Source organism: Cervus canadensis, chromosome 7, assembly GCF_019320065.1.
Source record: "Cervus canadensis isolate Bull #8, Minnesota chromosome 7, ASM1932006v1, whole genome shotgun sequence".
NCBI classification, from domain to species: Eukaryota; Metazoa; Chordata; class Mammalia; order Artiodactyla; family Cervidae; genus Cervus; species Cervus canadensis.
In genome coordinates this window covers 50,396,457-50,422,188 of record NC_057392.1, presented here as the reverse complement: position 1 = coordinate 50,422,188, position 25,732 = coordinate 50,396,457, and the positions used below count along the sequence as shown (strand labels likewise).

Here is a 25,732-nt window from a genome sequence, read left to right as displayed (position 1 = left end):
GGTCTTTTCAAATGAGTCAGCTCTTTGCATCAGGTGGCCAAAGTATTGGAGTTTCAGCTTCAATATCAGTCCTTCCAATGAACACCCAGGACTGATCTCCTTTAGGATGGACTGGTTGGATCTCCTTGCAGTTCAAGGGACTCTCAAGAGTCTTCTCTAACACCACAGTTCAAAAGCATCAATTCTTCAGTGCTCAACTTTCTTTATAGTCCAACTCTCACATCCATACATGACTACTGGAAAAACCATAGCCTTGACTAGATGGACCTTTGTTGGCAAAGTAATGTCTCTGCTTTTTAATACACTGTCTAGGTTGGTCATAACTTTCCTTCCAAGGAGTAAGCCTCTTTTAATTTCATGGCTGCAATCACTATCTGCAGTGATTTTTGAGCCCAGAAAAGTAAAGTCAGCCTCCGTTTCCACTGTCTCCCCATCTATTTGCCATGAAGTGATGGGACTGGATGCCATGATCTTAGTTTTCTGAATGTTGAGCTTTAAGTCAACTTTTACTCTCCCTTTTCACTTTCATCAAGAGGTTGGCTCTATTTTGTACCCTTTTGCTATAATAAAGCTGTAATAAGCTAAACAGCTCTTTCCTGAGTTCTATGAGCTGTTGCTGTGCATGACTGAATTCTGAGGGACTAGTAAGAACCCCTACATTAATAACCAGCAGATCAGAGGTGTTCGTAGCATGGGTACTCTCAAACTTACAGCTGATATCTGAAGTGAAGGCGGTCTTATGAAGGCTGTGAGGTTTGGCCCAACTCCAGGTAATTGGTGTCAGAAGTTATTGCATGGGCTCACAAGGCAGACAAGGTGGACTGTGTTCAATGCTGAGAAGGCAGAGGCCGCAGTGCTTGGAATTCTCTCTGTCGTCCAATATCCAAGGTAGAATGTGACCACAGAGTTCATGGAGAGACTGTGGGTACTGGAGAGACATGTAGTCGCATCTCTGAGCGTCTGCCGTCTACCTATTTGGTTTTCTCTATTTTGGATGCTCATTGTAATTTCTGCCTTTTCTTTTACACTGGGACTGTGAGAAACTGAATTATTGGTCTCATCTCATTGTGAAGGGGTGTACTTTATCTCCCCTTAATGTCATTTTTTACTGTGTGATTTTCTCTGGCCAAAGAGATGTTAGCAGGGTTATTATTTTTATTTTTAATTGGAGGATAATGACTTTGCAATATCATGATGGTTTTTGCCACACATCAACATGAATCAGCCACAGGCATACCCATGTCCCTCGTTCAGGAGCCTCCCTCCCCATCCCACCCCTCTAGGTTGTCACAGAGCACTGGCTTTGGTTCCCTGCAGCATACAGCAAATTCCCACTGGCCATCTATTTTACATATGGTAATGTACTAGTTAGCAGAGTTTTGAGGCATACTTGCGTGGCTCGGCTTGCTCTCTGACTCTGCTCTCTTTGATCTATACTGATAACATGCCCAGGTCTGTCTATTCAGCCTGGCCTCAGAAAGAAAATTGTGAAACAAACCTCAATTAAGCCCAGAACCTGGATCAAGACTATCTAATCTACATCCTAAGCAGAGTGGCTCAGAGGAGCCCACCTAGACCAACTGAATGATAGCTGACTCACAGAAGCATAAGTGGGTGTTGCAAGCCACTGAGTTCTGAGTGTGGTTTATTATACAGCATTACTGTGACAATAGCTGATTGATACAGATTATTACATAAAGATTATTTTAACTTTTTCTGTTTTAAAGATGTTTAATACTTTCTGATAGGGAAATATACTTGTATACTTGACTATTAATAAAAATAATGACAACCATTTTATAATCCCTACTAGTCCATGGAATTCTCTAGGCAAGAATGCTGGAGTGGGTAGCCATTCCCTTCTCCAGGTGATTGATCGTCCCGATCCAGGGATTGAACCCAGGTCTCTGGCTTAGGAGGCAGATTCTTTATTGTCAGAGCCACCAGGGAGGCCCTTTCACCTAGTCCAGAGGCTGTACTAAGTGTTTTATAAATATTATCACTATTTCTTTAAGAAACAATGCAAAATATGTACTTATCTCCTACTTTACAGGTGAAGAAACTGATGTTTGGAGAAGTAGAATCCTTGCTTTAGTGAGGGACATGGTGGTGATGTAAGTCTGTCTGATTGTAAAGCTTCATGTTGGCTCAAATGGTAAAGTATATGTACTCACATAAAACTGTGAGTTTCCTGAGGAAACAAATCCTGTCTTGCTCACTGTCTGTCCTTTACTGAACCTAGCATAGAGCCTGCTGTATGGGAGGACTTAGCAGCTTCAAAGTCTATTCTCAGAGTATAGTTTTTAATTGCTCATCATCATCTGGATATTATGTATGTATGTTTCTCCTAAATAGTTGACTTATTTTTTATTACAGACATTTCAAGTCATGTAAGTCTAAATTTAGGAGGCTAATGAACCCACCCAAACTTAATGCAAAATTTTGAGCATGTGTCAGGAAATTTCTAAGGTGAAAAAAAATCATTATCAGAAAGGACTCATTGAAGCACAGATGAAACTTGAGATGTATTTATGTGATGGATAAATCCTCCCTACAGCCTCCTTCTCTGTACACTGCCTTCTCCCATGTGCTGGAGTGATTGCCCAAATGGAGCTGAATTACGTGACTCTTCCTTCATTCATAAAAGTGATTGACCTAGAAGTGGGCAACTTACCCAAGTGAAGGCGATCAGTTTTCTTTCTAAACAATTTGCAAGTGACACTGAGAGGTTAAGCTAATTGGCTGTAGGAGGACAAGCAGAAAGGTTATGGAGACCCAATAATAGTTACCATTTGGGGTTATTTGCAAAGTGAATGAGTATAAGTCAGTTGAAAACAGGAAGGTTAGAAAGAAGGGGGACAGAAGATGGTCTCTTGGAAATAAGGAAAGAAAATTCTAGCCCTCCTCAGGCCCCAGGCGCTTCCAAGTTTCTGTTCTCAGATTTTTGTGTGTGTGAGAACTGTAGTCTTAAACATGCTCCTTCTTCAATTTTCTTGTTCTAATTTGAGTGGGTCTTACTGAAGAGAACAGAGACATAGCTAAACAAGTTCCTTTCAAGATGGCTTCTACACCCAAGAGGGTCAAATGGGACTTCAAGAGATGCATTTTCTTTTTCTTTCTTTCTTCTTTTTTGGCACTGGTGCAGCTTGCAGAATCTTAATCCCCCAACCAGAGACTGAACCTAGATCCCTGGCTGTGAAAGCAACAGGTCCTAACCACCAAGGAATTCCCAAGGCACACATTTTCTTAATTGACTATTCTGACTTCCATCTTACTTTGATCCTAGATTTTTCCTTCATATATTATATCTTACTGGTGGTGGTGAAAGTTGCTCAGTCATGTCTGACTCTTTATGACCGCATGGACTATACAGTCCATGGAATTCTCCAGGCCAGAATACTGGAGTGGGTAGCCTTTCCCTTCTCCAGGAGATCTTCCCAACCTAGGAATCAAACTGGGGTCTGCTGCATTGCAGGCGGATTCTTTACCAGCTGAGCTATCAGGGAAGCCCATCTTGTCTTATTAGCAGCCTTTGTATGTTGCCTTAACATCTTGTGGGGACAATGCGGGGTGTGGATAGATAAGCAAGTAAATAAATAATATGATGGCATTATCTTTTTAAAACATTTTTTCAAGAGAATATACTGGTAGAGTTATTTCATTATGGTTTTTAAATTAATTTTGTCAGTTTTTATACAATTTTCAAGTGTTACAATCCATTCCATTTGCAGCTATTACAAAATATTGACTATATTCCCAGTGTTGTACAATTTATCCTTGAAGCCTACCTTACATTCAGTAGTTTGTACCTCCTACACCCCCACCCCTATTGTGTACCTTACACCCCACCCCAGGTAACCACTAGTTTCTTCTCTATGTCTGTGAGTCTGCTTTTTTTTGTTGTTGTTGTTATATTCACTAGCTTATAGATTAGATTCCAGGTATAAGCAACAGTATTTGTCTTTCTGTCTTATTTCACTTAGCATATTGTGATGGCATTATCTTTGTCCCTTACTAATTCAGGCTTGAAAGTCAAAACCCTAACCTGGTAACCTGGAAATGTAGATGGCTTGATGAGAGTGATTTCACATTGATCGTCCATGACTCAATGTCGGCAGATACATGTTCACAGTTCTCAGCCTAGTAAGTGATTCAGTAAGTGATCTGACCCAACCTACTTTTTCAAATTTTATCTCCTGCTGTTCTTTCCACATACCCTACAGTGTGGTCAAATTGAAAAACTCATGCCCTATATTTATCAGCTCTCTCTTGCTCATGCTGCTTCCTTCTACTTGAAATGCCCTTCTTTTGGTAAAAGTTATTTGAAATCTATTCGGTCTTCTTATTTTGGTGCAAATGCTACTTCTTCCATGAAGCCAACCCTAGTATCTCTCTTTTCTCCATTGCTGTCTCATCCCTAACTACAGATCATCAAAAACAAACTCCCCTTTTCCAAAACTCCCAGAGCATCTGTTGCTTCCTGGTACTCACTATTTTTGACTTGTATTTCATCCATTAATGTATGTGAATTCTCCACTAAACTCTATATGTCAGTGATCAACATTTTAATGCACAGGTACTTATGTGCCTAACACACAGTAGGAGACGAACACTTTTCTGAGGTGAGGTTGAATGGAGATTCTCCTCTTGTCTGAAGAATTTTGCTGAGCCTCATATTTGAGGACAATGAAAAGAAAAAATAAGTGAAAATGAAAGTGTTAGTTGCTCAGTCATGTCCAACTCTTTGCGACCCTATGGACTATAGCCTGCCAGGCTCCTCTGTTCATGGAATTCTCCAGATAAGAATACTGGAGTGGGTAGCCAATATTTTCTCCACGGGATCTTCCCAAACCAGGGATTGACCAGGTCCCCTACATTGTAGGTGGATTCTTTACCATCTGAGTCACCAGGGAAGTCCAAGGACAATGAAAGGTAAGTGCCAATTTAATGTCAAGAGAGATGACTACCATATTGCTATCGTACCTACTAAGAGGGATTCATACTGGTCCTTCAACAGCAAACAGGTCATCCTCCCTCCCCCAGTTGCCTATGTACAGACTATATAAGAGAAAACCATAGAGATGATGAAGAGATTCCTTAATAGGAACTGTTAGGAGCAGTAAGAACTGTGGTTTTAGTCTCAGCATCACAACACAAATGAGAGCAAATCATAAGAACCACTGTTGGTTTAGTTCTTTGGCCCATTTTTTGATTGGGTCATTTATTTTTCTGGAATTGAGCTGCAGGAGTTGCTTGTATATTTTTGAGATTAATCCTTTGTCTGTTTAGAAATACAGATGGCTAACAAACACAGGGAAAGATGCTCAACATCACTCATTATCAGAGAAATGCAAATCAAAACCACAATGAGGTACCATTACACACCAGTCAGGATGGCTGCTATCTAAAAGTCTACAAGCAACAAATGCTGGAGAGGGTGTGGAGAAAAGGGAACCCTCTTACACTGTTGGTGGGAATGCAAACTAGTACAGCCACTATGGAGAACAGTGTGGAGATTTCTTAAAAAACTGGAAATAGAACTGCCATATGACCCAGCAATCCCACCTCTGGGCATACACACCGAGGAAACCAGATCTGAAAGAGACACGTGCACCCCAATGTTCATCGCAGCACTGTTTATAATAGCCAGGACATGGAAGCAACCTAGATGCCCATCAGCAGACGAATGGATAAGGAAGCTGTGGTACGTATACACTATGGAATATTACTCAGCCATTAAAAAGAATTCATTTGAATCAGTTCTAATGAGATGGATGAAACTGGAACCCATTATACAGAGTGAAGTAAGCCAGAAAGATAAAGACCAATACAGCATACTAACGCATATATATGGAATTTAGAAAGATGGTAATGATAACCCTATATGCAAAACAGAAAAAGAGACACAGATATATAGGACAGACTTTTGGACTCTGTGGGAGATGGCGAGGGTGGGATGTTTTGAGAGAACAGCATCAAAACATGTATATTATCAAGGGTGAAACAGATCACCAGCCCAGGTTGGATGCATGAGACAAGTGCTCGGGCCTGGTGCACTGGGAAGACCCAGAGGGATGGGGTGGGGAGGGAGGTGGGAGGGGGGATCGGGATGGGGAACACATGTAAATCCATGGCTGATTCATGTCAATGTATGGCAAAAACCACTACAATATTGTAAAGTAATTAGCCTCCAACTAATAAAAATAAATGGAAATAAATAAATAAATAAATAAAATTCTACTGGAAAAAAAAAAAAGAACCACTGTCAGAAAGACCTGAAGTGGTGAGGGTGGAGATTAGGGCTCGTTGTCCTGCTTGTAATATCAAAGGGAAGAGAGAGAGGGCAGCAGTGAGAACGTGTGCCACGTCTGTCCAGTAGGTCAAGCAGAAGCTCTATAAATTAGCCAGGCTAGAGCAGTCTCAGAAGGAATTTGTCCAATGGGGCAGTCAGCTGAGGTTAGAGAGACCAGCAGAAGAAAAAGGCTGTGTGATATGCACCACCAGAAGGCAGTTAATGAAAGGAATTCTGAGGGGTCAAGGGAGAGAGCACCACCTATGTAAGGGAGTGGTCTGGTTCAGACAATCCACAGGGAATCTCTAAAGAACTCAGGAATTCACCGGTGAGCCCCATGCAAAGGGCCTGAGTTTAGATGCCTACCTTGTTAGAATACACTCGACAGGTGATAAGTACAATTCCCCCATTTAAGTAGAAAGTCCTGGCCTCCTGCTACTTGCATTCACCAAAGCAGGGTTGAAAGTAGCTGACATAAGGAAAACAGAGTCCATGGCCTTCTCTAACACCATCTACTCCAAGCCATGGGTCAGGCTTCAGCTGGGGAAGAAAACTTTGAATTGGGTGAGAATATGAAATGTTAATTTATAGTATCTGGACTTTTCACATCTAAAGATGAGATCATTTCAATACCTGGACATGATCTGCCTGTAGTACGACTGAACTCAGGGATGGGAAAGTGATAGTGTTCAAAGGCAGAAAGTAAAAAAAGACATGATCTGCCTGTAGTACGACTGAACTCAGGGATGGGAAAGTGATAGTGTTCAAAGGCAGAAAGTAAAAAAAGACCAAAAAAAAAGGTATGTCCACCCTGTGTTTCTCACCTTCATCAGTCTAGCTGATTTAGTAAGCCAGCTACACATTTGTTGCATACTAATTGAATGAAGTGCTCTCATTTGGAAAGAACACTATGCTTCTGATCTATCACCTTCTTTTTACTCCCATGGGTAACAGTGGTTCTGCTCTCAGTCATCCCAACTCTCCCCCTCAGCCTGCTCTGAGATGAGATGCTGTTTCACAGGGTGAGCAACGGGTATCAGAGTCCATAGGCTCTTGCCATGGGAAACAGTAAAGTATACTCATCACTTTGAGGGTCAAATTCATGATCAAAATGAAAATTAAGTGTGCAAAAGCGCAAAACAACTTGCTTGAGGTCATTTGGTAATTCTGAGGCAAAGCTACCACCCATATTTTTGAATTTCTAATCCAACAGTCTACTTGTACACAGTCTTAAGTTTTTTCAAGTGCTCAACAAGTTAGTCAATCATCTCAAAAAAAACAATGAGGGGTGGGGGTAGTGCATTATCATTCATCTTGTAATGAGTGCTTATAGGGTGCCATGCACTGTGTCATACCCTACGTGCACTGTGTTATCTAACCCTCACAACCCTGTAAGGACCTTTCACATGAATCAATTTTGTGTGTGTGTGCGTGCTCAGTCACTCAGTTGTGTCCGATGCTTTGTGGCCCCATGGACTGTAGCCTGCTAGGGTCCTCTGTCCATGGAATTTGACAGGCAAGAATACTGGAGTTGGTTGCATTCCCTTTTGGGGATCTTCCAGACCCAGGGACTGAACCCACATCTCCTGTGTTGCCTGCAGTAGCAGGCAGAGTCTCACTGAGTCACCTGGGAAGCCCCAATGAATCAATTATTTATTTAGTAAGTAACTTGCCAAAGGTCACAGAGACAGGAAATGATGGAGGATGGCCGTACCCTTCGCTTTCATGCTTCTGCCTGCTAGCCTAGCTCTTGAAACCTCCTGGTACTCTTTTCTTTTTTATATCATTGTCCATGTTCACAAGAAAATCATGCAAATTGCTTAAAACATAGCCAACATTGTAGAAGCAAATTTACCCATCCATTTATCTGATACAAAATTATCCAGTCATATGAATATTAATAACACTTAGAGAGTATTTTAATGGACTATGAATAGATATTTCATTCCTAAGAATCAAAATTGATATTACTTAAATCTCTGACACTGGTAAATTTTGTCACTGCGATGATGTAATAAACGACTTCAATATCAGTTTCATGTTTTATGATGCTACATGAAATTCTCAAGGTTATTAATATCCTGCATGCTGGATGTTTTATCTGTTATTTTTCATAACACTTCTATTGTTGAACAAGGAAAAAGAGATGAGTGTGTCATTCTTTTTCTTTGCTCTCTGTTAAGGCAGTCACCTTTCTTATTAAGAGTTAGTATCAAGCTTTGAGTTCCATGATAGGAAATACTTTATCAGTGTCATCTCAAAGGAAGGAAATGAGCAATAGTTGCTGTGAGCCACACCTTGCTTTTGAGAGAATTCCACTAGAATAAAAAGCTAGCATTCGTTCTCAAACATCAAAGGCCTTAGCAAAAATCTGGTTTCATGTCAATGACAAGTATAGCTGAATAATGGAAAATGACCTTTGGGTTTTAAAGATTTCCCTTCCTGGATTTCTTGTACATTTTTCTTTTATAAGACACAAACCCACAAAGAACTCAGAATATGTTGACAATTTTATGAAATTAAGACCTATTTTCTATCAGGATATATTAATGTCAAGTCTGAGGACTTCAAGCCTCATCTTACTACCAACACCACTTTCAAAAAGTTCATAGGTAATGAGGTCTGGCGGGCTTCCCGGGTGGCGCTACTGGTAAAGAATCTGTCTGCCAATGCAGGAGACACAAGAGACTCAGGGTTCAATCCCTGGGTTGGGAAGATCCCCTGGAGGAGGGCATGGCAACCCACTCCAGTATTCCTCCCTGGAGAATCCCATGAACAGCGGACCCTGGCGGGCTTTAGTCCATGGGTTTGCAAAGAATCAGACACGAGTGAAGTGACTGAGCACGCACACACACAGTGAGATCTGGGAGTTAAAGTGTCATTCTCAGAAGCTCTTATTTGTATGAATATTTCTAGAATTTTATGGATAAATACAAACAATATGGTTTACTTTGCTAAAGATCTTACTTGTTAAACAGACCATCAACGTAATGGCAACATCTTGCATGAGATACTGGTAATTCCCAAACAGTTGTAGTTGCTGAAAATGAAGAAAAGTAAAGATAAGTGAGGATTCTGACATGAAAACATCTTCACCATCCCCAACACTCTTCTTGAAATCAGTCAGGAAGCAAGTGTTATTTTCCTCCCTGTTTTAGGAAGAATGTGATTTACCTAAGCTCTTTAGCATCTCATTGGATAGAATAAAACCAAATCACTCTTTTTCCAGTGTTTAACTTAATTCCATATTATTAATTGCAATGAGAATCAGTCAGTTGAGAAACACTCTCTTATTGGTCACAGTGATTTTGGCAGCTGCAGACTCAGCCTGGGTAACTGAATTCTCGACAGAAGATATTAAAGCCTGAAAATTTTGCTAGGAACTTTACACTTAAAATTTGAAATCAAGGCTTCAAATCATTGAACAGGGTTTTCTCTCTGTCTTTATCTATGGATTGAGTTCACAAGATTCTCTTGAAACCCATTTACTTTCACAAACTGAACAAGTTCCCTACCCCAAGTAAGCCCATTGCAGACTTCATTTTGGAAGTCTTGCCTTCCATTTTGGAAATCTTGCCTCTAAGATTTGTGTAGACATAGAACTTCCTTTCAGTTTACACTGAAATTATTTAAATAAACGAGTCAGCTAAGTACTCTGCAAGAACTTGCCTTACAATACCTTTTGCAGATAGGTCAGTTTTTCTTCATAGCTGTTGACTGAGCACTAAGTCATAATCTGGCTCTATGCATATTACCAGATCACACTGATGCCAATGAAAATATGTCTGTCCCCTTAGAAAGTGAACTCAAGGCCAAGATGTTTCCAGGCGAAGGTTCTTGGAGAACACTCTTAACTTAGATCTAGACCATCAGAGTGAATGACTCGGGGTCTGATTTCAATCAACTCTATCCATGGAGACTTTGGAACTGAAATTCTGATTTCTTAACTTTCAGAGAATGCAAATGGTTTCTGAGTTCTTCTCATCCTGCAATTCTTTCTCTGTCTTTTTTACATTTCCTTCTCATATTCTTTTCAGTGGTAACATTATACATGCAGGGTGAGATGGAATAGGGAGAACTTTTCAAAGGCAGCTTTACTTTATATTTTGGGAGTTTTCAGAGAATTATGGAGGGCTTTAGAAATCAGTCAGCCTGACTTCCCGGAGGCGGATAAAAGCTCAGCCAAGGGCAAGAACGAATTTGTTCTTAGGGACAGAAGTATAACTTGAATCCAGGTTTCCTGGCTTCCAACCAATTTCTTGTTTCTATCCACCTGGTAGCCCCTTAGCCTCTATGTGCTTCTCACAATCAATAGCCCACCCGAGGCTGGAGTCCTGTGTTCCTCTCTTTCATCACTATGTCTCAGGAAAGCAGTAAATTAATTCCCCTTGCCCCCAGTATTCCCTGATTCTGATGGATTATTTTACTGTAGACCAAGTTATGACTGACCTGATGCAGATTACTTTCAACCTATATATATTTCTTCCATATAGCTAGCTGATTTTTAGATGATTATTTTTATCATTTCATTTCAGAAGTCTTTTCCAAACATTTTTTACAAAACTGCTAATCTTTTACTAATGACATGTAGAGGTTCTGGGCAGGTTCAGAACTAAAGCTCTGGTATGGGAATCTTTCCAGTTTTTAGGCCTTCAAAGTCAAATCCAACAACTTCTCTCTCTTTTTAATCTCTTGTTAGTCTGCCAAAAATTTTCCACAGGTGGGGACTGATGCATTCCTGCTGAGTTATATTTAGGCTGCTCTGAAGCTCTCTCCATACTCTTAAGTGAAGAAGTAGAGGCTTGAGGAGGTCAAGTGTTTCAGGTTATCTAGAGAAAAACCACACTCTCGGAAACTGAGCCACATCTACTCATTTCTAGCTCTGTGTCTCATGCACAGTTATACCAAGTTCCCAAGTTTGCAGACATCTATTTTGAAAAAAGTCATTTATTTATAAAACATTAAATCCTGTGTAGGAGCTAAAAAGAGCCAGGAGTAGAAGTTCTGAAGTGGGCAGGCAGACTTTTGGTATTTATGAGGAGGACAGAGAAATTTCCAAATTCAGGAATTTTCCTTTCTCAATACTCCATCACTGATATTAGCAGTTGGTTTTCTTATTGGAATACATTGTCTAGGAGGAAATCATGTTCTTAGCCATGAAGGAAAGTTACTGTGAATACCCCACCTAAAATAAACAGGGGATGTAAATGCAATTAGAATTGGGAAGAAATTATTTTGGTTCATACCCAATAGAGCAGTGATGTGCCAATAAACTGGATTATGCCGTACATGGTCAAGTATTTAAATACCCCGAAGGATGAAACAAGAGCAGCTCGGCCTTCTCTGTTTAAGAAAAAATAAAAATAATTGGTTTTGTATGATACATATCTCCCAGTCTCTTATATTTTCAAAGGGGCTCATTTTAATGGCCTGTTGATATATACTTGGACTTCTCTGGTGGCTCAGACGGTAAAGCGTCTGCCTACAATGCGGGAGACCTGGGTTCAATCCTTGGGTCAGGAAGATCTCCTGGAGAAGGAAATGGCAACCCACTCCAGTATTCTTGCCTGGAAAATCCCATGGACAGAGGAACCTGGTAGGCTACAGTCCATGGGTTCGCAAAGAGTCGGACATGACTGAGCGACTTCACTTTCTTTCTTTGATATATACATTCACTTCATCACTGATTCATCCTCTCAACGATTCATTTAACTATTCATTCACTCATTCTTTCCTTAAACCATCATCTCACCCATTGACTTTTAAGCTCGCTTTTACTTAAGGCTTGTAAGATACCAGCGTTATGCTCAGAGTCACAGAAGATATAAATTAATCAGGCACAGTACTTATTTTCAACAAGTTTTCAATGAATGAAGAAGATTATAAACACAATACACTGTGACAAGCACTGACTGGCTTGTGCTTCATTTCATCCTGGCAACACTTGCTCCTTGTGTATGTTTTAGAGTCCCTTAGAGTCATGATGCTAAGGACTGGGTGCTCTCACATTATAGGAAGAAAGTAGATGTGACGCCAATATTTGAGATGAAATGGGCTTTGTTGGCTTCACCACACCAGGAAGAACCCAGGGTAATAATGGGAGCTGGTATGGGAACACAAAGAGATAAAGACAATTGTAGAAATAGCAGCATCAAAAGTAAATAGTCCCTAGTCAATAATATTGTAATAATTTTTTAATGTGTCAGATGGTTACCAGACTTATCATGGTGATCAGTTTATAATATACATATATGTTGAATCACTATGTTGTACATCTAAAATTAATATAATGTATGTCAACTATACTTCAACAAAAAGGGAAAAGGTAAATATTCTTTAAAAAATTCTGTTCAAACTATTATTCTTCTAATTGGGTCTGGTTAGTAATGGGTTATGTCAGGCCAAGGTAGCACATGTTGGGGGAGGGAGGAACTTGGCCAACAAGCACTCCTGCAGCCTCCTGTTGTCAAGGTAGAAGCGAATCCATATGGGAGGCAGCCCATATACTCTTGATTTCCAGTTCCCAGTGACGTGGACACCTGTGCTGTTCAAAGGTTTTCTACAGACCAGGGACATGAGGAGGAAAACCCAGAGAGCCAAACAACCATGCAAGGTCTTGGGCAAGATGAGAAGGTTCTGGTGGGAGACAGGCCAGGTACCTCAGGTCAATGCTTTCCACCAGACTGTGAGGCACTCCCTTTCTATTTTCAGCACAGAAGGGAGAGAGAAAACCAGTTGAGAAGGGGGAAACATGTGAAACCTAGATTGTTTTCTGACATAAACTTTGTGATTTCATCCTTTTTTCTGCAGCTGTGTGCCTTTCCCAGAGAATGGACACCCAGATCAAAAAAAAAAAAAGTGAAAAAATCCAAAGTGGTAAAGCATAAAGAATGTTTGCAAGGCCTCCACAATGACTGCTATTCCTAGTGGATGTGAATTTTAAGTGGTTCATTCATTTACTTAATGCATTCCACAAACGTTCATCGAAGGCTCTGATATATCATGGGAGGCACAATGACATAGAAATTAATAAGGCATAGTCCTTGCCCTAAAGGACTTGAACTATAAAAAGCCAATCATGTTTCAAAGAATAATAATGGAAACCTGTAGACCCATGTACCTAAAACTGTACATTATCACTTCTCTAAAGGATATTTTCTCAGGACTAGGCAGGCATCAAGAATAGCAAGGGTAAATTCAGCATGACAGAGCTGAACTCTGTATTTTTACGAATTTGTGAAGTATAAAAGAGAGTTTCTATCATGAAGACTTACTAAGCCATCTGCCACTAGAGAAAATTTGCATCCTGACTTGTATTTTAAAACAACATATTGCAATCATAAATGCTTCACTCAACTTGCATGAGAAAGAGCATCTGAAGTTCAAGTGCTACTGCCTTTTGGATGAATCAAGTATGCACTTGGCGCAACCATCCAGGAGTTTGAATCCCCTATGTGAGACCTCCACACCTGGTGTTCCAGCTTCACCTCCACAGCTCCCATGTGAGAAATCTTCCAGCTCAGGTTAGCAATCAGGCCCCTGCACTCTCCAATGAAAGCCCCATTTCTAAACATGGCTCTCCATTTCCTTTATCTGGAATTCCCTCCCACCTCCTTAGTGTTTCCATACATCCCATCTATCCTTCAAATTGCAACCTACCTCTGACACCATCGCTCCTAGCTTGAGTTATCATTCTGAACTACTGGCAGGGTGACTGTATTGTTTGGACGTTCATTTATGGAAAGCTAATTTATTGAGCACCTTTCATTCCTCAGGCAGAAGATTCTGTGTTATGTGACTATATCTACATATATCTTTCTATACCCCTTACTGGAGTGTGAGTCCTCCAGGGCAAAGTTCTGTCTCATTTTTAATACACCACATTTTCAAGAACAATATTTAAAAAGAGCCACATGAGTGAGGTGAGTGTCCTGGGCACTCTTGTTTTGTAGTCACCATGACACAAAGCAGGTTAAGACAATAGTGATAGTAAAGGTAGGTGCAGTCATTTTGGATATTCACTAATCTGTATTTTGAAGACATACTACTACTAGGAGAAGGCTATCTGGTAGCGGATTCCTCTTCTGCTGCTTCTCCATCCCCAACTCCTGAGAGAAAGGTTCCAATAAGCATCCAACATAAAAAACTAAAGGAGAGGAGAAGTGAGATATACAGTTGGCTTTAAAATATCAACACTAGCATTCACAGCCATGTATTCTTTAAAACTCAGCAAAAGATGATTTTATCAGCATCTCAGGCAGCACTCACAGCCCCCTCCCCTTAATTGGTTCTCAACAGCACTTCAGCCAAGTTTCTGCTGTGACATTTGTCACTTTCAATTAGAGTTGAATTCCACCTGGAGCCAAACAGTGAGCCGGGCGGTCAGAGGATAGAAGGGGAAGAGGTAGCTTACTTGATGAGATGAGGCACACACTCGATGTTGGTTGTTTTCGAGGTGAAAGGGGAGGCCACAGATGCCTCCTGCTCTGACAGCGAAATGCCCGCATGAGCCATTTTCAAAGCCTAGAATGATAAATCCATGTTATACCCATGACTCCTCAGGCCAGGCTCTAACTGTTCAAACACCTCAGGGCGATTTTTCACATTATAGAGTTGATAGTATTGTACCCTTCCACCGCGGGATCTCTGTTTAGGCTGCCCCTCCACCTGGATACATGAAGTTACCAATTAAACAGGCACCAACAATGACTCAGTGGTAGAAGAAGGGGTGTGTGTGTGTGTGTGTGTGTGTGTGTGTGTGTGTTGGTTGAGGGGATGTAGACAAGCTAAGAAAGTGGAAGGACTCATTTGAGAAGTCGATTAAAAGTGTTTGGATGGACCTTTGTAGAGGCCTTTACCATCACAGTTTTATATTTAACAGGTCATCTTCATCAACTACAGGAAAAACTATCTAATGCCCACCTTCTCCCAGGCTGCTTGATCCAGCCAACCAGCTAACTGATGGGATGAAATTTGGGACATAGAGCACCTTTGCTGGAGGCAGGGACCAGATTACACTCATCAGAGAATCATTCCAAGGTATATGATGTCTCACTGAAATAAGGAGTAAATCTTTTCTCATCAAGACTGAAAACTGCTTAGAAAGTGCCCCGAGCAGACAGCAGCCAATGAGCAGGCCGGCCAGCCCCTAATCCTACAAGAAGTGTATGAACATAAAATGAGATTTTGTATTTCTGTACTGCTATAGAACTTGCAAAGTTCCTGGTAACCATGGCCAGTATATACTAAGTTCATGTTCAATGAATATTAGAATATTTCCTTCTTCCTCATTTTTCCCTTAGTACTTTGTACCTCTACTATGTAATATATGACCATATACTTTATATGTTAGGATTAATTTTATGCATGATTTTTTTTCCCCACCAGGTAATGAACTTTTCAGAGGCAAAGACTATGTCCTGTATAACATCTGATTTATTTGTTTTGTTTTAAATTCCACATAATTAGTGAGAATGTGTACTCACCCTAGATTTGAAGAGCAGACTGACAGCTAGCTCCTTCTCACAAAGTACGAGGCAGAAAAATTCATAACTGCTATCTAAGTATGAGCTTAGTTTATCACAGAACTTTGAAGAAAATATTTAAGAAAGAAATAAAACAAATACCCAGACCTTAAGTATACAATAGGCTTTGGAAATACAAAACAATTCTCTTCATTACTTCTCCCACAAATTGGCTCCCAAAATATTTTCTGACATATGTAAATCTTCAAGGTAAGCTACTATTTCAACTGTATCTTTGAAACTCAGATTATAAAACATGCACTGCCTTCTGTTGTATCGGAGAAGTAATCTGCTAAGAATCTTGTAATTTCAGTTTGCTATTGTAAGTAATAACCAAATCATTTGGTTTATGATTTTTCTGAGTGTGAAAATTTGGGAGTAAATCCACATTGTATAAAGTAACCCTGGTGGAGAATTTGGCAGGAATAAATACAATTTACACATAATTCAAACCTTTATCATCAGTTTCAAATTTTTCCTTCAACTAAGCCTTTACCAGCTGTGTGACTTTAGGCAAAAAAAGGAAAGAAAAAAAAAAAAGAGAATTTACCTCCTTGAGGCTCATTTCCTTATTTATAACAGAAGAGATTTCAACCACCTAGTCTCGTAAAGTCCCTTTTGGGTCTGAAATATGGGAGCCTCTGTAGCCTTTCTTGGTCTTTATTATTCTAAAAGTTGCTAGAAAACAGCTGAAGTGACTCATCTCACTTTACTCTTCACCACATCCAACCCATACCCTGGTAGAAGTGAATATAAACATCAAAATGACTAAGTGATGTGGTTGTTGGCAGAAGGGTGAAGAGTCAGACCCCAGGGGACATGGGGTCCTCCAGAGGGATATCAATGCAGCCCCTGCATTAGAAGAAGTCATTTCTACTCACCCCACAGTCATTAGCTCCATCTCCACACATGCCTACATAATAACTGCGAGGGAAAGGATAAGAAACATTAATAGCTTAATGCCTCACTTGAGTAATTTCCATCACAACTAACATGCATGGTGTGTGTGTGTGTGTGTGTCTCCTGAGCATGTGTAGAGTCAAGCTGAAGGAAAATAACTTGGAGAGAAATATTCCCAGAGGAATAAAGCTCTGGTATATTGTTTCAATCAATCACATGGAAATGATGGCAGCACTGCCAAGGACATCCACAAAGATGATCACACACTTCAGAAGAAGGCCTGGTGGACTAGACCCACCAAGGCCAAGTCTGAACTGAGTACTGTCATAGTCACAGTGTCTCTCACACCCTAATGCACAGATCATAACCTGGTCCATCTGTGTTTTGGTTGCTCACTGCTGCTGAAAGTTTAGCATGTAGACACTAGGAGAAGAAACATTTGGGAAATGGTTTAACAGATAACAACTAGAGATGTATATACATACTCTAGATGCATCTTGGAGTGAAAATAAGATAACATGCTTCCCATCTATACCAGTGTGATGGGCAGGCACAACTGCATAAAGAGAAGAGTAAATTTTAAAGCTGTTACTAAAGGAGCTTCTGATGCAAGGCACACTCTGTGTTCTATTATAAGTATATAATACATTGGAGGTATAGATTAATGGCAATATTATTAAAGGCTCAGCGGTAACTTGCCAAGAACACATGAAATAATACAATATAGGAGAAAATGAAATTCTCAGAGAATTTCCTTATTATTAGCTGACATCAAAGATGGCCATCTTTATAGGTCAAATATGGCCAAATGTAAACAAGTTTGTAGGTTCAATCTGCTCTTTGGTAAGTATATATGAAAATCACATGGTAAACATTTGTTTGTGCTAATGTACGTGTCAAGACTATACATTTGCTGCAAATGGCTTCCTTTCTTCAGGCATAAAGTACATATTTAGTCTTTATATGACAGGAGGAATCTTACATCTTCTAGTGTTGTCTGAATAAAGAATAAATTCTGAATGAAGAGCAAGATCTGGAAATTGAGAGGATAACTAATTCTGAGATAGCATATATCGTCCTGAATTGATTTTTCTTTAGGGGAATACAGCTTTTCAAAAGTAAGCATTTAAGTTGGCAACAATTTCTCAAGTATTTGAGAAGGGCAAAATTACTTTCTTCAGCCAATATCATATAATGACCATGTAAGTAAAATAGTCATTTTAGACACTGGTTACTAACCCAGCCTCAAGGCATTATGGGAGTTAATAGGCAGTTTTGGAAACATCCCTAAGAATGCTTAGGCAACAAAAAATAACCGTCAAAAGCAGTCTCTTGAGTTTACCTACTACTTATCAGTAATTATCTAAAGTTTTACTACTCTTCATTCCTTACTTAACTTTCTAGAAATCTGAGTCCAGAAGCTATAACCTTCCTAGCAAGTAATAGGTAGGTCTGGTCTCAAGAAGAACCATTTCAATCTGATGTGACTTGGTCGTCTGTATTTTTGAAGGAGATAAGAAAGAACTTTTTCCTTTTTTTATTTTTGCCTCTATACCTAAAAACAGTAAAAATATCATTTCTTCTCTTTCCTGGAAGATCTGAAATCATTTATGTATCTTCTAATAGACCAAACTCAAATAATTCCAGGTGATAACTCAAATGCTTCCTCAATTTTTTTCCCCCATTCTGAGCTGTACAGAATGCTGTCATTTCTAGTCTCTGTATCCAAGCAGGAGGATCTTCCTTTATGATAAGCCCTACCAGCCACAGAAGGAATGTTCTTTGGGGCAGACAACTTCTAAAATAGCCCACCTTCTGGAATTCATGAGGTTATCTAATGCCTTCCTTTGAGTGTGGACCGACCGAGTGATTTGCTTCTAATGAAAGGAGTAAAGTGACAGGATAGGATGTCATTTCTAAGATGAAGATATAAAAAATAGTCATATCTCTCTCTCTCCGACGTCTCTTGCTTGCTAACTCTCACTGAAGCTGATACTCTGTGAGCATCCCTATGAAATCACCTCATGGCAATGAAACAAGCATGGCTTGTGCCCAACAATGAGTGAACAATTGAGACTCAGCCTAATTGCCCACAAGGAACTGAATCTTGCCAACGACACCTGGGGTGAGGCTGGTGGCAGATCCTTCCCCACCAAGTGCTGAGATGACTGCAGGACTGGTCGACACCTGATGACACCTTGAGAGGGACCCAGAGCTAGAAGACTGAGCTAAGCACACCTGAATTCCTGACCCACAGTAACATGAAAAAAATAAATAGTGCTATTCTAAGCCACTGTGTTTTGGGGACAATTTGTTACACAGCAATTGATAACAAATACACCCTCCTTTCATGCACTAAAACCTACTTTAATTTCTGAAATTCTTCAACAAGGCTAGATTTCTGCCCAGGGGACATTCTTGCAAAAATCGTTCCATTCACCAGAATCTAAAGAGAAAAATAACAATTGCAATAAGATTAGAACAAAGAACACTTTTAAAATAAAAGAAGAGTCTTGAAAAATGACTCCTGGCCACCATTTTAATATAGCATTGGGTGGTATAACATCAGACCAAATATCAGGAAAGGGCAAAAGGGGATTTAACAGTTTAATATTTAACTTTCACTCTTGGTTCTCCATCACAAGACTATTACTTTGTTCCAGATCATTTTTCCAAGATGGGATAAGCTCTAATGAATAATAGTAACTGAAAAGCAGAGGAGTATATAAGATTAAAATGCTTAGGCAACTACGGTTCTTTTCAATAAGCACCATCTCCACAATTGCAGAGGAAGGAGCAATAGATTGAAAGTTGAGAATCAAGGTTCTATTACAGCTCTGTCCCAGATTGTGAAGACCTTAGGCAAATGACAATGTCTCTGAGTCTCAGCTTTCCCATCTCTTTAATGAGGAACTGCACTAACAGCTTTCTAGACACCGTGGGGGTCTAGACTCTATGGTCTTTGACTGGAAAGGTGACAGGACTTTCAAGACAGTGCTAACAGATGGTTGCTGCTGCTCCGCTTGTTTCCTTCCCACCAATGGCACCACTCTGCAAGGCACTATTTTAAAATAGACACACAGCGACAAGATAACAAATGATTTTGAAAATAAACCATAAAGCCTTTGTTTCCTCCTGCTGTAATTTAAAAATCCAGACAGGAATGGGAATAGAGCTGAGCCTGACATGAGTTAGTGGCTTTCAGAGAAAAGCAAATTCCAAAAACAGGCAGCATGTTTGAAACTACCTGTAGGTCCCCTCTGCTGGGGAGGTAGGGAAGAGGGAAACTGGGATTGGATTGGCCACGGGGGGGGGGGGGGGGGGGGGGGGGTGAGGGGCAGCACTAGCCTCAGGCTCTGAATAGGAGGCCTTGGGCACGTGGATGTGTGATGAGTGATATAAGAGCAGTGATGAAGGGAAACCTCTTAAAGAAACAGTGCCCCCTGTGAGGGTGTTTATTTCCTAATTCTGAGATAACCTTGCTAGTCATCACCTTCACTGTTCTCTTACCCTTTTTTATCTCACTAATTTGAGGAGCAAAACGAAACATGTCATTTCTCCAGTACTTACTTTTGGAAGCAAGCTGCTGAAATGCTGCAGTATCACTTGGTATGATTTCCCACTCATTGCAAAATGGTAACAGCTCCCTTTTTCTTCAACAGGCACTGAACTGTTTCCAATGTTGATGTAGGTTTCCTAATATCAAAAGGGCATTATTTCTACCCTGGCTCTTAAGGACGTTGCTGTTTTCCTACATTTTATGGAAGGAAGTGTATTCATGTTATGCAACAGTGTGAGGACCAGCAAATATATAATGTAGAATTTGCCCACAGAACTTAGACTCATATAAAGAAGACACTCAAAATGTTCCCCCTAGATTAAATGAACAGAGATTACTTTGGCAACATGAGGCTCTGGATCCTAGTCTGGGAGACAATATGTGATGTCAGGTTACTGAAGAAATCATTCCAAGGTTCCAATGAGTGACTCCAGGGAAGAAGAGGAAACATTCTTCCCTTCTCTTCCTTCTCCTCATGCAACCTTTTGTTTCCTAAGATTTCTTACCATTCATTCAGAAATCATGCCCGGATTTCTTCCCTGTAAAATAGGTAGATCCCTTCTTCAGGGCCTATCCTGACCTCTGCCCAACACTTCCCTCAAGGTGCCCAGAGCCCCTTCCACCTTGTGTCCCTGCACCTTATTATTATTATTTTGGATGCACTATGCATGGCAGTTGGAATCTTAGTTCCCCAACCAGGGATTGAACCCATGTCCCCTGCATTGGGAGCACAGAGTCTTAACCACTGGGCCGCCAGGGAAGTGTCTGGACTCTTTATTAAAAATTAGTGAAAATCTGTATCCTGTAATAAATTATAATGGAAAAATATGAAAAAAGAATATATATGTATAACTGAATCAAAACTAACAACACTTTAAATCAACTATACCTCATTGAAATACATTTTTAAAAATACACCATCCTTATTTAAAAATCTGTATGTGTACATGCAAACTAATTTTTATTGAATAACGTTAGGCACTTTGAAAAAATTAGTGAGGATCTGAGTTTCATCACACAGTGCAGTTGAGGCAATATATGTAGTTGCTGAGGCAAGTGAGTTTAGAAGGAAATCAGGACCAGAAATCCACTGAAAGAAGAGAGGAAGCTGTCATCTTTCACAACCTGCACAATGGATTTGAGCCAAGTTAACACACCTCTTCACAGGAGAGGGGCAGGGCCACTCCATACAGCTGTGTAGCTTGTATGCTGGACAAAGAAATACTCGGAACTGAACAATCTGAAGGGCAGGTCAGCCTGAAGGAAGGGAGCTTTTTGTAATTTATCACCCTGAGGACCATCTCTTTGAATTCACACAAAGGCAGAGGCACTCCATTTAGTAATGAAACGTCAGGCTGCAGCCCATTCTCTGTACAAGAAAGCGCCATCCTGGGGGAAGTGCACAGGAAACTTGCTACCGAGAGAAGCCCGACGTCTCTTCACGTCAGGTCACAGGTCCAGTACAATGCAAATGACCATGAATTAGGGGAGCGGGGTTCAAACAGACCGAACTTGATTCCCTGCTCTGTAGCTCACGAGTGTGAGTCTTGGCAAGCTTAGCTCTCTAGGCCTCAGTTGTCTCATTTGTAAAATGAATACTTTGTTCAACTGTGTAGGGTAACTGAGGGTCGGAGGGGAACTATGGATGTAAATCAGTGAGTCTCAGCCACATCTGTACACTGGAATCAATAGGCAAAGGACTCATTCCCAGTCCAGAGATTCTGATTGAATCTCTAGTTTTAGCCTTGGAAGCTTGAAAACACTTCTGGGTAATTTCTACGTGAAGCCAAGACTGAGGAGTGTCAGTGCAAATGCTAAGAGCTTTGCAAACTATAAAACTCCAGGCAGATGGGAGAAATTATTACTGTGATGACTTCTAACGCTCAGAGAGGGCTGCCCAGGGTCAGGGCTGTATTGCATCGGCCCCGGTCCATGGAGGGGCTTTCTGCATTCACTCACATTCTTTCCAGGCCCATTCTCCTGGTTCTCCACCAGCTGCCAGGTCACAGAAGCAGGGGCGAACTCTTCAGGTTCATTGGCTTCAACAAGGATCACTTGGCTCCCTCGAGGAATCATTTCAGAATTCTTTGCAACGGTAATGGCTGTTTGAAGGTTGTCACCTAGATGACAAAGAAAGTGGAGTTGATTTGTGTAGAAACCTCTCAGCATCCAGGACTGAACGCTCCCTCCTCTGAGTGACCACACTATGTTGTTGGTGCTCTTTGGGGGCATTTAACACTTTCTGCATTTTTTTCATAATACTTCGTCAAGCCTGTCTGTCCCTAGTGGTCAAACACTATGTCTATCTCTCCCTTTCATCCTAACATCAAGTCCATGAACATCACATATTTCCAAAATATGCACTAATGAGTAAACAAATGTTTAAGTGCTTTACAACTCATCCTCAGGAGACTGACAGTTTTCACTGGTGAAGGTATAGGCTTGGTCTGATAACATAAACCTATTCTTGGGATCTGGAGTCCAATTAAGTTAAAAAAAAAAAAGAAGCACTTAGGATCAGCCATGTTGAATTTAATCATCACAAACCATGCCTACCCCACCACCCTAAAGGACAGTCTCACCCCTTTACACAGAGGTCTCACTGGGGTTCTTCATGAGAACCCCATTCTCATCTTTCAATACCTGCTGTGAGCCTGTTGGCCCTGAACAAACCCTGGGTAGGAACAGAGGGCCTTAGACAAAGAGAATGAGACATGGTCCTTGCCTCCAAAGCTCACAGTCATTGAGGGGAGCTCCCCAAGTTCCCAGGTAAGTGGAGCAGAGGGTAACAATCTTGACAGCAAAGCATCGTTCCTCCTGCCTCAGCCACAGGGACTCAGTCAGCTCACATGGTCTTTTGCTTATGCCTAGGATGGATTTAATTTGTTAGGCTTCCAGAAACGCATACCAGTGATCATCACAGTCCTGATGCGGGCCTCACTCAGTTCCTTCAAGACTGGTTTGGTTTCCTTTTTCAAGCGATTCTCCATTATGAGAAGTCCCAGAAATGTTAACTCTGACTCCACATGTTCTCTTTGGGTTTGGGAGAAAGTCAACATGAAAGCATATACATATAGTCTCAACAGTTGGATTTATTTCTTTTTAAAATTTCTAAGTTTTATCAATGTCATACATGCACAGGTTTAACAAATCAGAAAGAATCCAAAAGTTCATAATAAAGAAAACCTATAGCCCCTGTCTTCACAGCACCTTCCCCCTTCTCTTTCCCAGATGTGACCACTTCTACTTCTTTTATCTGCTCTTTCCATGTTTTTCAACTCTATTCTTTTAAAACAATGTATTTATCTTCCAATTCTTCTGTTGGTTTTTAAAATTTTTTGTTAGTCATATATATTTTAAATTTGTAAACATATAAGCAGTTTAAAATTTGTAAGTATATAATCTGACATGTAAGCATATATTTTTAAATTTGTAAGCACTTTAGTTTAGTAGACATTTATTAAGTACATACTGAATACCAGATATTATAGTAATAGTTGAATATGGAATCATTTATTTCAGCCTCCATATGTTGCCTCCAGTAAATACATGAATGACATCAGTCAAGAGTTTAGTTTTCAGAATTTGAAATCGGAGGCTTGGAGTATAACTGTGTTCCATTAGTTATGTGAGACTTCTCGAAAATAAATCTCAGGTGTTTTTTAGAAGGTAAATTCGGGGGCCAAGAGCTCTTTCTTGATCCTCTATTGTTCCTTTTTCTGTCCAGAGTGGAGTTAGAATTGCAGGCGGAGGAGAGGGACACCTAGGGAACCAATTTCTGTGCCTGCTGTCAGCGCATCCCCCGTGTTCAGGGCCACCTTCCATGTGCTGTGCTGTGCTTAGTCGTTCAGTTGTCTCCAACTCTTTGTGACCCCATGGGCTGTAGCCCACCAGGCTCCTCTGTCCATAGGGATTCTCCAGGCAAGAATACTGGAGTGAGTTGCCACTCCCTTCTCCAGGGGATCTTCCCAACCCAGGGATTGAACCCAAGTCTCCTGCATTTCAGGTGGATTCTTTACCATCTGAGCCACCAGGGAAGCCCAGGAATACTGGAGTGGGCAGCCTAACTCTTCTCCAGGGGAATCTTCCCAACCCAGGAATTGAACTAGGGTCTCCTGCATTGCAGGTAGATTCCTTACCAGCTGAGCTACTAGGGAAGCCCCCACTTTCCACAGTACCTGACATATCAGAGACTCATCCTCTCAGGTTCTACAGGGTGAACCAACTTTCCTCTTGGAATCTCTCTCTCTCTCTCTGGCATGATATAGGCTACAGTTTCTTCTAGCCTGCTGATTCAGCTACCATTCTTCCAGTTACTTTACATCTTATAGAAATTTGTAGAAATCTCTCATCTACACTTATTGTTTCTCTAGTTTTCTCTGATACTATTTCTTTTCTATTATGTTAGTAGGACTTGGGAGGGAAATGATCACATGGTCAGTAAACTTCTTTAAGAGAAAGAGTAGAGTTGAATCTCTCAATGAGAAATAATTCACCCTTGGATAAGAATACATTGAAGAAACATCTCTCTGGAGTAGAGAGCGAGTAGCTACATTCTCCATTCAAAAGTCCAGTCACTAAATCACTACTTTAGATCTTTCATTAGGCACATTGGTGAACACTCAGATAATAAGATATGAATTCTGCCTTCATGATCTCAGAGAGTATTATAATTCCCCTCATTTAGCTTCAGGACTTTCTATTAAAAATTGGATTAATGTTCTTATTAACTAGAATTGAAAGAAAGATCCCAAAATCTCATCAATTTATTCTATTTTGGATCTCTGTTTTATGACTCTCCCCTTGTTCACTGCTTCAGGTACTTGGGCCTCTCAGGATTACACAACATTCCAGCAAAATCCTGCATCAAGGCCTTTGCATTATCCACTGTTCCTGTTGTCTGCAGTGCTTTGCTCTGGATATCTGTATGCCTTACTCCCTAACTTTTACTCAGATCTCAGTTGAAATGTTACCTCCTTGTAGGACTTCCCTGATCACCCCATGTAAAATACCACCCTCCTGTCATTTTAAAAATCCTTTTAACCTGCTTTATTTTTTCCTTCAGGGCATTTATCACTGCCTGACCATATGTCATAGATTAACTTTATTATTTGTTTCCCCCAAGTAGGATATAAACCTTGAGAAGGCTAGGATTTGATTTTATTCACTTCTGAATCCTCAGTGCCTTGAGGGACATCTAATAATAGCCAAGCTCAATAGAAATAGGCTTAACTCATGAAAGGGTGAGTCTTGTTAAGGAATTTTCTTCTGTTTTTATTTTGTCTTTTTTTCCCTAAGCCATCCTAAGAAACTCCTACTTCCCCATTATGATGCCACCTTTTTAAACATTTTTAATTTTCCTATTTGGAAACCTCTCCTAAATATAATTTGGCTCTAAAAATAATCAAAATCCTATTCTTTTACCCTGTTTGAAAATAATAACTATATTCTAGGAAG

At 40.4% G+C, this 25,732-nt stretch overlaps 1 protein-coding gene and 1 long non-coding RNA gene across 6 annotated transcripts in view; one reads left to right on the top strand and one right to left on the bottom strand.

Moving 5' to 3' along the window:
* Positions 1-25,732, bottom strand: part of ATP13A5 (ATPase 13A5) — a 113,958-nt gene that overhangs the window by 17,828 nt on the left and 70,398 nt on the right. For all 5 annotated transcript variants that reach the window (XM_043473355.1, XM_043473352.1, XM_043473353.1 and 2 more), the window contains 8 exons: positions 23,184-23,308; positions 22,235-22,395; positions 20,287-20,412; positions 19,083-19,162; positions 16,698-16,740; positions 14,706-14,815; positions 11,539-11,635; positions 9,260-9,332 (listed from right to left, as the gene is read on the bottom strand). In XM_043473355.1, the coding sequence (XP_043329290.1) occupies positions 9,260-9,332; positions 11,539-11,635; positions 14,706-14,815; positions 16,698-16,740; positions 19,083-19,162; positions 20,287-20,412; positions 22,235-22,395; positions 23,184-23,308 (815 nt within the window). The remainder of the gene's footprint in view (positions 1-9,259; positions 9,333-11,538; positions 11,636-14,705; positions 14,816-16,697; positions 16,741-19,082; positions 19,163-20,286; positions 20,413-22,234; positions 22,396-23,183; positions 23,309-25,732) is intronic.
* Positions 1,964-5,323, top strand: LOC122444719. The gene is made up of 3 exons (XR_006270344.1): positions 1,964-2,114; positions 4,024-4,143; positions 5,290-5,323. It is a non-coding gene; the product is annotated as an uncharacterized LOC122444719 (long non-coding RNA).